The sequence below is a fragment of the Oncorhynchus nerka genome, unplaced genomic scaffold (genome assembly GCF_034236695.1).
Source record: "Oncorhynchus nerka isolate Pitt River unplaced genomic scaffold, Oner_Uvic_2.0 unplaced_scaffold_801, whole genome shotgun sequence".
NCBI lineage: Eukaryota > Metazoa > Chordata > Actinopteri > Salmoniformes > Salmonidae > Oncorhynchus > Oncorhynchus nerka.
In genome coordinates this window covers 220,348-232,349 of record NW_027040446.1, presented here as the reverse complement: position 1 = coordinate 232,349, position 12,002 = coordinate 220,348, and the positions used below count along the sequence as shown (strand labels likewise).

The window sequence follows — 12,002 nt, the reverse complement described above, 5'->3', positions numbered from 1 at the left end:
TGGTGGAACAAACTCCCTCACGACGCCAGGACAGCGGAGTCAATCACCACCTTCCGGAGACACCTGAAACCCCACCTCTTTAAGGAATACCTAGGATAGGATAAAGTAATCCCTCTCACCCCCTCCCCCTTAAAAGATTTAGATGCACTACTGTTCCACTGGAGGTCATAAGGTGAATGCACCAATTTGTAAGTCGCTCTGGATAAGAGCGTCTGCTAAATGACTTAAATGTAAATGTAATGTAAATGTGTGGTATACTCAGGGTAGACTACAGTATAATGTGTGGTTAACTCAGGGTAAACTACAGTATAATATGTGGTATACTCAGGGTAAACTACAGTATAATATGTGGTATACTCAGGGTAAACTACAGTAATGTGTGGTATACTCAGGGTAGACTACAGTATAATGTGTGGTTAACTCAGGGTAAACTACAGTATAATATGTGGTATACTCAGGGTAAACTACAGTATAATATGTGGTATACTCAGGGTAAACTACAGTATAATGTGTGGTTAACTCAGGGTAGACTATAGTATAATGCGTGGTATACTCAGGGTAGACTACAGTATAATGTGTGGTATACTCAGGGTAGACTACAGTATAATGTGTGGTATACTCAGGGTAGACTACAGTATAATGTGTGGTATACTCAGGGTAAACTACAGTATAATGTGTGGTATACTCAGGGTAAACTACAGTATAATGTGGTATACTCAGGGTAAACTACAGTATAATGTGTGGTATACTCAGGGTAGACTACAGTATAATGTGTGGTATACTCAGGGTAAACTACAGTATAATGTGTGGTATACTCAGGGTAAACTACAGTATAATGTGTGGTATACTCAGGGTAAACTACAGTATAATGTGTGGTATACTCAGGGTAGACTACAGTATAATGTGTGGTATACTCAGGGTAGACTACAGTATAATGTGTGGTATACTCAGGGTAGACTACAGTATAATGTGTGGTATACTCAGGGTAAACTACAGTATAATGTGTGGTATACTCAGGGTAAACTACAGTATAATGTGTGGTATACTCAGGGTAAACTACAGTATAATGTGTGGTATACTCAGGGTAGACTACAGTATAATGTGGTATACTCAGGGTAGACTACATGGTATACTCAGGGTATACTACAGTATAATGTGTGGTATACTCAGGGTAGACTACAGTATAATGTGTGGTATACTCAGGGTATAAACAGTATAATGTGTGGTATACTCAGGGTAGACTACAGTATAATGTGTGGTATACTCAGGGTAGACTACAGTATAATGTGTGGTATACTCAGGGTAGACTACAGTATAATGTGTGGTATACTCAGGGTAGACTACAGTATAATCTGTGGTATACTCAGGGTAGACTAGAGTACAATGTGTGGTATACTCAGGGTAGACTACAGTATAATGTGTGGTATACTCAGGGTAAACTACAGTATAATGTGTGGTTAACTCAGGGTAAACTACAGTATAATGTGTGGTATACTCAGGGTAAACTACAGTATAATGTGTGGTTAACTCAGGGTAGACTACAGTATAATGTGTGGTATACTCAGGGTAGACTACAGTATAATGTGTGGTATACTCAGGGTAGACTACAGTATAATGTGTGGTATACTCAGGGTAGACTACAGTATAATGTGTGGTTAACTCAGGGTAAACTACAGTATAATATGTGGTATACTCAGGGTAAACTACAGTATAATGTGTGGTATACTCAGGGTAAACTACAGTATAATGTGTGGTATACTCAGGGTAGACTACAGTATAATGTGTGGTATACTCAGGGTAGACTACAGTATAATGTGTGGTTAACTCAGGGTAAACTACAGTATAATATGTGGTATACTCAGGGTAAACTACAGTATAATATGTGGTATACTCAGGGTAAACTACAGTATAATGTGTGGTATACTCAGGGTAGACTACAGTATAATGTGTGGTTAACTCAGGGTAAACTACAGTATAATGTGTGGTATACTCAGGGTAAACTACAGTATAATGTGGTATACTCAGGGTAAACTACAGTATAATGTGTGGTATACTCAGGGTAAACTACAGTATAATGTGTGGTTAACTCAGGGTAGACTACAGTATAATGTGTGCTATACTCAGGGTAAACTACAGTATAATGTATGGTATACTCAGGGTAGACTACAGTATAATGTGTGGTTAACTCAGGGTAGACTACAGTATAATGTTTGGTATACTCAGGGTAGACTACAGTATAATGTGTGGTTAACTCAGGGTAAACTACAGTATAATGTGTGGTATACTCAGGGTAGACTACAGTATAATGTGTGGTTAACTCAGGGTAGACTACAGTATAATGTGTGGTTAACTCAGGGTAGACTACAGTATAATGTGTGGTATACTCAGGGTAGACTACAGTATAATGTGTGGTATACTCAGGGTAGACTACAGTATAATGTGTGGTAACTCAGGGTAGACTACAGTATAATGTGTGGTATACTCAGGGTAGACTACAGTATAATGTGTGGTATACTCAGGGTAGACTACAGTATAATGTGTGGTATACTCAGGGTAAACTACAGTATAATGTGTGGTATACTCAGGGTAGACTACAGTGAGTAGTGTACACTTGGCTCCTTCAACATAGACTACAGTGAGTTTAGCTAGACTGGCTCACTTCAACATAGACTACAGTGAGTAGTGTACACTAGACTGGCTCACTTCAACATAGACTACAGTGAGTAGTGTACACTAGACTGGCTCACTTCAACATAGACTACAGTGAGTAGTGTACACTAGACTGGCTCACTAGACTGGCTCAGAGGGAGTCCTCTGGGTCCATCTAGTGGCGACATCCTGCCACTGCACCCTGTTAGGAGGGAGTCCTCTGGGTCCATCTAGTGGAGACATCCTGCCACTGCACCCTGTTAGGAGGGAGTCCTCTGGGTCCATCTAGTGGAGACATCCTGTCACTGCACCCTGTTAGGAGGGAGTTCTCTGGGTCCATCTAGTGGAGACATCCTGCCACTGCACCCTGTTAGGAGGGAGTCCTCTGGGTCCATCTAGTGGAGACATCCTGCCACTGCACCCTGTTAGGAGGGAGTCCTCTGGGTCCATCTAGTGGAGACATCCTGCCACTGCACCCTGTTAGGAGGGAGTCCTCTGGGTCCATCTAGTGGAGACATCCTGCCACTGCACCCTGTTAGGAGGGAGTCCTCTGGGTCCATCTAGTGGAGACATCCTGTCACTGCACCCTGTTAGGAGGGAGTCCTCTGGGTCCATCTAGTGGAGACATCCTGTCACTGCACCCTGTTAGAGGGAGTCCTCTGGGTCCATCTAGTGGAGACATCCTGCCACTGCACCCTGTTAGGAGGAGTCCTCTGGGTCCATCTAGTGGAGACATCCTGCCACTGCACCCTGTTAGGAGGGAGTCCTCTGGGTCCATCTAGTGGAGACATCCTGCCACTGCACCCTGTTAGAGGAGTCTCTGGGTCCATCTAGTGGAGACATCCTGCCACTGCACCCTGTTAGGAGGAGTCCTCTGGGTCCATCTAGTGGAGACATCCTGTCACTGCACCCTGTTAGGAGGAGTCCTCTGGGTCCATCTAGTGGAGACATCCTGCCACTGCACCCTGTTAGGAGTCCTCTGGGTCCATCTAGTGGAGACATCCTGCCACTGCACCCTGTTAGGAGGAGTCCTCTGGGTCCATCTAGTGGAGACATCCTGCCACTGCACCCTGTTAGAGGGAGTCCTCTGGGTCCATCTAGTGGAGACATCCTGCCACTGCACCCTGTTAGGAGGGAGTCCTCTGGGTCCATCTAGTGGAGACATCCTGCCACTGCACCCTGTTAGAGGGAGTCCTCTGGGTCCATCTAGTGGAGACATCCTGCCACTGCACCCTGTTAGGAGGGAGTCCTCTGGGTCCATCTAGTGGAGACATCCTGCCACTGCACCCTGTTAGAGGGGAGTCCTCTGGGTCCATCTAGTGGAGACATCCTGCCACTGCACCCTGTTAGGAGGGAGTCCTCTGGGTCCATCTAGTGGAGACATCCTGCCACTGCACCCTGTTAGGAGTCCTCTGGGTCCATCTAGTGGAGACATCCTGCCACTGCACCCTGTTAGGAGTCCTCTGGGTCCATCTAGTGGAGACATCCTGCCACTGCACCCTGTTAGGAGGGGAGTCCTCTGGGTCCATCTAGTGGAGACATCCTGCCACTGCACCCTGTTAGGAGGAGTCCTCTGGGTCCATCTAGTGGAGACATCCTGCCACTGCACCCTGTTAGAGGGAGTCCTCTGGGTCCATCTAGTGGAGACATCCTGCCACTGCACCCTGTTAGGAGGGAGTCCTCTGGGTCCATCTAGTGGAGACATCCTGCCACTGCACCCTGTTAGGAGGGAGTCCTCTGGGTCCATCTAGTGGAGACATCCTGCCACTGCACCCTGTTAGGAGGGAGTCCTCTGGGTCCATCTAGTGGATACATCCTGTCACTGCACCCTGTTAGGAGGGAGTCCTCTGGGTCCATCTAGTGGAGACATCCTGCCACTGCACCCTGTTAGGAGGGAGTCCTCTGGGTCCATCTAGTGGAGACATCCTGCCACTGCACCCTGTTAGGAGTCCTCTGGGTCCATCTAGTGGAGACATCCTGCCACTGCACCCTGTTAGGAGTCCTCTGGGTCCATCTAGTGGAGACATCCTGCCACTGCACCCTGTTAGGAGGGAGTCCTCTGGGTCCATCTAGTGGAGACATCCTGCCACTGCACCCTGTTAGGAGGGAGTCCTCTGGGTCCATCTAGTGGAGACATCCTGCCACTGCACCCTGTTAGGAGTCCTCTGGGTCCATCTAGTGGATACATCCTGCCACTGCACCCTGTTAGGAGGGAGTCCTCTGGGTCCATCTAGTGGATACATCCTGTCACTGCACCCTGTTAGGAGTCCTCTGGGTCCATCTAGTGGAGACATCCTGCCACTGCACCCTGTTAGGAGGGAGTCCTCTGGGTCCATCTAGTGGAGACATCCTGCCACTGCACCCTGTTAGGAGCTCTCTAACATTAGGAGCTGTACATCAACTGATTGTTCTGTGTGTTTGTTGTGCTCCAGGTGTATAAAGTATGTGGTCGTCCCAGTAGACAGCCTGCCCAGTCAGTCAGCGGCCAGCAGGACGGAGAGTCCATCCCTCTCAAAGCCTTCATCGGAGAAACAGGAAACAGCCTGGCTACCAGGAGGAAGTGAGTACACTGTCTCAGTTCACCACTGCTAAACACTCACTTTATAGTCCTCATTTTCTACTCAGCACTTTTAGACCACACTCAAAAGGTTGATCTCTCAGGGCGTATTTTGTTGTTGATTAAGGTTTGCTTAGATGATGATTTTAGCGTTATGAGGTTCTTGAGAGGACTGGGGGTGTGGAAGTATACCAGCGTTGGTCCCCTCCCCCCCGTGTGTCTGTCTCAACAGAGAGTTCCTGAACAGTCTGCGTTTGTACCGTACCTTCTACGGTGGCCTGGCGGACCAGCTGTGTGTGAACCAGCTGGCCTCCGCCGATGGACTGGCCTGCTGGAACGGAGTCGACGTTGTCAAGAGGTACGTGACCCCCCCGCGCAAAGGAGAAACTACGAGCCCGTCACCGTTCCCATCAAGCATCTCTTTCTGTTTGTCTCCTCCTCCTCCGTTCCCCTGGGGGAGCTGTCCTCCTCCTCTGTTCCCCTGGGGAGCTGTCCTCCTCCTCCGTTCCCCTGGGGGAGCTGTCCTCCTCCTCTGTTCCCCTGGGGGAGCTGTCCCTCCGTTCCCCTGGGGAGCTGTCCTCCGTTCCCTGGGGAGCTGTCCTCCGTTCCCCTGGGGGAGCTGTCCTCCCTGTTCCCCTGGGGAGCTGTCCTCCGTTCCCCTGGGGAGCTGTCCTCCGTTCCCCTGGGGGAGCTGTCCTCCGTTCCCCTGGGAGCTGTCCTCCTCCTCCGTTCCCTGGGGGAGCTCCTCCTCCCTCCCCTGGGGGGAGCTGTCCTCCTCCTCCGCTCCCCTGGGGGAGCTGTCCTCCTTCTCCTCCGTTCCCCTGGGGAGCTGTCCTCCTCCTCCTGTTCCCCTGGGGAGCTGTCCCTCCTCCTCCTCCGCCCCCAGGGGAGCTGTCCTCCTTCTCCTCCTCCTCCTCCGTCCCCCAGGGGAGCTGTCCTCCTTCTCCTCCTCCTCCTCCGTCCCCCTGGGGAGGGGTCCCTCCTCCTCCGTTCCCCTGGGGAGCTGTCCTCCTCCTCCGTTCCCCTGGGGGAGCTGTCCTCCTCCTCCGTTCCCTGGGGAGCTGTCCTCCTCCTCTGTTCCCCAGGGGAGCTGTCCTCCTTCTCCTCCTCCTCCTCCGTCCCCAGGGGAGCTGTCCTCCTCAAATCTCCTCTCCTCCTCCTCCTCAAATCCCCAGGGGAGCTGTCCTCCTCCAGAGTCAACTCCTCCTCCCCAGGGGGGAGTTTGATTCCTCAGAGTCCTCCCCAGCAGGGAGCAGTGTCCTGAATCTCCGGCAGAGTCCAACCTGGGGAGCTGTCCTGTTTCTCCTCCTCCAGAGTCCAGTGTTTGATTCCCCAGGGGAGCAGTGTTTCCTCTCCCTCCTCCAGTGTTTGAATCCCCTGGGGGTCAACAGTGTTTCCTCCTAGCAGAGTCAACAGTGTTTGAATCCCCAGGGGAGCTGTCCCCTCCTCCTCCTCCCCTAGTGGGACCTGTCCTCCTTTTCCTCCTCCCCTCCGTCAACAGTGTTTGGAGCTGTCCTTCAGACACTATTCAAATCCCCAGCAGAGTCAACAGTGTTTGAATCAAATCCCCAGCAGAGTCAACAGTGTTTGATTCAAATCCCCAGCAGAGTCAACAGTGTTTGAATCAAATCCCCAGCAGAGTCAACAGTGTTTGAATCAAATCCCCAGCAGAGTCAACAGTGTTTGAATCAAATCCCCAGCAGAGTCAACAGTGTTTGAATCAAATCCCCAGCAGAGTCAACAGTGTTTGAATCAAATCCCCAGCAGAGTCAACAGTGTTTGAATCAAATCCCCAGCAGAGTCAACAGTGTTTGATTCAAATCCCCGGCAGAGTCAACAGTGTTTGATTCAAATCCCCAGCAGAGTCAACAGTGTTTGAATCAAATCCCCGGCAGAGTCAACAGTGTTTGAATCAAATCCCCAGCAGAGTCAACAGTGTTTGAATCAAATCCCCAGCAGAGTCAACAGTGTTTGATTCAAATCCCCAGCAGAGTCAACAGTGTTTGAATCAAATCCCCAGCAGAGTCAACAGTGTTTGAATCAAATCCCCGGCAGAGTCAACAGTGTTTGAATCAAAGCAGAGTCAACAGTGTTTGAATCAAATCCCCGGCAGAGTCAACAGTGTTTGATTCAAATCCCCAGCAGAGTCAACAGTGTTTGATTCAAATCCCCGGCAGAGTCAACAGTGTTTGATTCAAATCCCCGGCAGAGTCAACAGTGTTTGATTCAAATCCCCAGCAGAGTCAACAGTGTTTGAATCAAATCCCCGGCAGAGTCAACAGTGTTTGATTCAAATCCCCAGCAGAGTCAACAGTGTTTGAATCAAATCCCCAGCAGAGTCAACAGTGTTTGAATCAAATCCCCAGCAGAGTCAACAGTGTTTGAATCAAATCCCCGGCAGAGTCAACAGTGTTTGAATCAAATCCCCAGCAGAGTCAACAGTGTTTGATTCAAATCCCCAGCAGAGTCAACAGTGTTTGAATCAAATCCCCAGCAGAGTCAACAGTGTTTGAATCAAATCCCCAGCAGAGTCAACAGTGTTTGAATCAAATCCCCAGCAGAGTCAACAGTGTTTGAATCAAATCCCCGGCAGAGTCAACAGTGTTTGAATCAAATCCCCAGCAGAGTCAACAGTGTTTGAATCAAATCCCCAGCAGAGTCAACAGTGTTTGATTCAAATCCCGGCAGAGTCAACAGTGTTTGAATCAAATCCCCAGCAGAGTCAACAGTGTTTGAATCAAATCCCGGCAGAGTCAACAGTGTTTGATTCAAATCCCCAGCAGAGTCAACAGTGTTTGATTCAAATCCCCAGCAGAGTCAACAGTGTTTGATTCAAATCCCCAGCAGAGTCAACAGTGTTTGATTCAAATCCCCAGCAGAGTCAACAGTGTTTGAATCAAATCCCCAGCAGAGTCAACAGTGTTTGAATCAAATCCCCAGCAGAGTCAACAGTGTTTGAATCAAATCCCCAGCAGAGTCAACAGTGTTTGATTCAAATCCCCAGCAGAGTCAACAGTGTTTGATTCAAATCCCCAGCAGAGTCAACAGTGTTTGATTCAAATCCCCAGCAGAGTCAACAGTGTTTGAATCAAATCCCCAGCAGAGTCAACAGTGTTTGAATCAAATCCCCAGCAGAGTCAACAGTGTTTGATTCAAATCCCCGGCAGAGTCAACAGTGTTTGAATCAAATCCCCGGCAGAGTCAACAGTGTTTGAATCAAATCCCCAGCAGAGTCAACAGTGTTTGATTCATTTCTCTACTACATTATCCTCAGCAATCTGTCTGTCTGGGACTGTAGTAGCAAACAGGCTGTGTGTGTGTGTGTGTGTGTGTGTGTGTGTGTGTGAGAAGCTGGGTTGTTATAATTGTATACAACAGCGTGTCTCGTATGTAAAGTAATAGGTGTCTTGACCTTGCTGTTTCAATTGAATAATCACCAATCTGCTGCCAAACTCAATGCATCTAATATCAATCTGTGTGTTCCGTAGCCAGGCGCGTAACCAGGCGCGTAACCAGGCGCGTAACCAGGCGCGTAACCAGGCGCGTAGCCAGGCGCGTAGCCAGGCGCGTAGCCAGGCGCGTAGCCAGGCGCGTAGCCAGGCGCGTAACCAGGCGCGTAGCCAGGGAAGCCTGTTATACTGGCCTTATGTTCGAATACGTCTCCAAGATTAAACCTCAAAAATAAACCCCCCTCTGTCAACCCAGGAAACTCATTACAAAGTGAACTACTACAGAGGGCTCTGGTCTGGAGTAGTGCACTTCATAGGGAATAGGGCTCTGGTCTGGAGTAGTGCACTTCATAGGGAATAGGGCTCTGGTCTGGAGTAGTGCACTTCATAGGGAATAGGGCTCTGGTCTGGAGTAGTGCACTTCATAGGGAATAGGGCTCTGGTCTGGAGTAGTGCACTTCATAGGGAATAGGGCTCTGGTCTGGAGTAGTGCACTTCATAGGGAATAGGGCTCTGGTCTGGAGTAGTGCACTTCATAGGGAATAGGGCTCTGGTCTGGAGTAGTGCACTTCATAGGGAATAGGGCTCTGGTCTGGAGTAGTGCACTTCATAGGGAATAGGGCTCTGGTCTGGAGTAGTGCACTTCATAGGGAATAGGGCTCTGGTCTGGAGTAGTGCACTTCATAGGGAATAGGGCTCTGGTCTGGAGTAGGGCTCTGGTCTGTAGTAGTGCACTTCATAGGGAATAGGGCTCTGGTCTGGAGTAGTGCACTTCATAGGGAATAGGGCTCTGGTAGGCTCTGGTAGTAGTGCACTTCATAGGGAATAGGGCTCTGGTCTGTAGTAGGGCTCTGGTCTGTAGTAGTGCACTTCATAGGGAATAGGGCTCTGGTCTGGAGTAGGGCTCTGGTCTGTAGTAGTGCACTTCATAGGGAATAGGGCTCTGGTCTAAAGTAGTGCACTTCATAGGGAATAGGGCTCTGGTCTAAAGTAGTGCACTTCATAGGGAATAGGACTCTGGTCTGTAGTAGTGCACCTCATAGGGAATAGGGCTCTGGTCTGGAGTAGTGCACTTCATAGGGAATAGGGCTCTGGTAGGCTCTGGTAGTAGTGCACTTCATAGGGAATAGGGCTCTGGTCTGTAGTAGGGCTCTGGTCTGTAGTAGTGCACTTCATAGGGAATAGGGCTCTGGTCTGGAGTAGGGCTCTGGTCTGTAGTAGTGCACTTCATAGGGAATAGGGCTCTGGTCTAAAGTAGTGCACTTCATAGGGAATAGGGCTCTGGTCTAAAGTAGTGCACTTCATAGGGAATAGGACTCTGGTCTGTAGTAGTGCACTTCATAGGGAATAGGGCTCTGGTCTGGAGTAGTGCACTTCATAGGGAATAGGGCTCTGGTCTGTAGTAGTGCACTTCATAGGGAATAGGGCTCTGGTCTGGAGTAGTGCACTTCATAGGGAATAGGGCTCTGGTCTGGAGTAGTGCACTTCATAGGGAATAGGGCTCTGGTCTGGAGTAGTGCACTTCATAGGGAATAGGGCTCTGGTCTGGAGTAGTGCACTTCATAGGGAATAGGGCTCTGGTCTGGAGTAGTGCACTTCATAGGGAATAGGGCTCTGGTCTGGAGTAGGCTCTGGTAAGGGCTCTGGTCTGTAGTAGTGCACTTCATAGGGAATAGGGCTCTGGTCTGGAGTAGTGCACTTCATAGGGAATAGGGCTCTGGTCTAAAGTAGTGCACTTCATAGGGAATAGGGCTCTGGTCTGGAGTAGTGCACTTCATAGGGAATAGGGCTCTGGTCTGGAGTAGGGCTCTGGTCTGTAGTAGTGCACTTCATAGGGAATAGGGCTCTGGTCTGGAGTAGTGCACTTCATAGGGAATAGGGCTCTGGTAGGCTCTGGTAGTAGTGCACTTCATAGGGAATAGGGCTCTGGTCTGTAGTAGGGCTCTGGTCTGTAGTAGTGCACTTCATAGGGAATAGGGCTCTGGTCTGGAGTAGGGCTCTGGTCTGTAGTAGTGCACTTCATAGGGAATAGGGCTCTGGTCTAAAGTAGTGCACTTCATAGGGAATAGGGCTCTGGTCTAAAGTAGTGCACTTCATAGGGAATAGGGCTCTGGTCTGGAGTAGTGCACTTCATAGGGAATAGGGCTCTGGTCTGGAGTAGTGCACTTCATAGGGAATAGGGCTCTGGTCTAAAGTAGTGCACTTCATAGGGAATAGGGCTCTGGTCTGTAGTAGTGCACTTCATAGGGAATAGGGCTCTGGTCTGGAGTAGTTAGTTAGTTAGTTAGTTAGTTAGCCATTAGACTGGTAGTGTCTGGACTAACCCGGCCATTAGACTGGTAGTGTCTGGACTAACCCGGCCATTAGACTGGTAGTGTCTGGACTAACCATTAGACTGGTAGTGTCTGGACTAACCATTAGACTGGTAGTGTCTGGACTAACCCAGCCATTAGACTGGTAGTGGCTGGACTAACCCAGTCATTAGACTGGTAGTGTCTGGACTAACCCAGTCATTAGACTGGTAGTGTCTGGACTAACCCAGTCATTAGACTGGTAGTGTCTGGACTAACCCAGTCATTAGACTGGTAGTGTCTGGACTAACCCAGCCATTAGACTGGTAGTGTCTGGACTAACCCAGCCATTAGACTGGTAGTGTCTGGACTAACCCAGCCATTAGACTGGTAGTGTCTGGACTAACCATTAGACTGGTAGTGTCTGGACTAACCCAGCCATTAGACTGGTAGTGTCTGGACTAACCCAGCCATTAGACTGGTAGTGTCTGGACTAACCATTAGACTGGTAGTGTCTGGACTAACCATTAGACTGGTAGTGTCTGGACTAACCCAGCCATTAGACTGGTAGTGTCTGGACTAACCCAGCCATTAGACTGGTAGTGTCTGGACTAACCATTAGACTGGTAGTGTCTGGACTAACCATTAGACTGGTAGTGTCTGGACTAACCCAGCCATTAGACTGGTAGTGTCTGGACTAACCATTAGACTGGTAGTGTCTGGACTAACCCAGCCATTAGACTGGTAGTGTCTGGACTAACCCAGCCATTAGACTGGTAGTGTCTGGACTAACCATTAGACTGGTAGTGTCTGGTACCATTGCTGTAATATCTGTTATTGTCCTCTAGAGGGCGCTTCAGCCATATCAAAATCAAATCATATTTTATAACCCAGCCATTAGACTGGTAGTGTCTATCTATCAGATTAGGGAGTGGGGACTAACCAGGGACTGGTAGTGTCTACCTAACCTCAGCCATTAGACTGGGAGTGTCTGGACTAAGGAGACTGGTAGTGTCTGGACTAACCATTGACCTCATGGACCAATCAGCCATTAGA

The 12,002-nt window shown here is 49.2% G+C and overlaps 1 protein-coding gene across 1 annotated transcript in view; it reads left to right on the top strand.

Moving 5' to 3' along the window:
• The window catches only part of LOC135571074 (glypican-5-like), a 100,487-nt gene extending 94,017 nt beyond the window's left edge, over positions 1-6,470 (top strand). The window contains exons 6-8 of the mRNA XM_065016883.1: positions 5,082-5,209; positions 5,439-5,564; positions 5,756-6,470. Coding sequence (XP_064872955.1) covers positions 5,082-5,209; positions 5,439-5,564; positions 5,756-6,470 — 969 coding nt within the window. The remainder of the gene's footprint in view (positions 1-5,081; positions 5,210-5,438; positions 5,565-5,755) is intronic.
• The last annotated feature ends 5,532 nt before the right edge of the window (positions 6,471-12,002 follow it).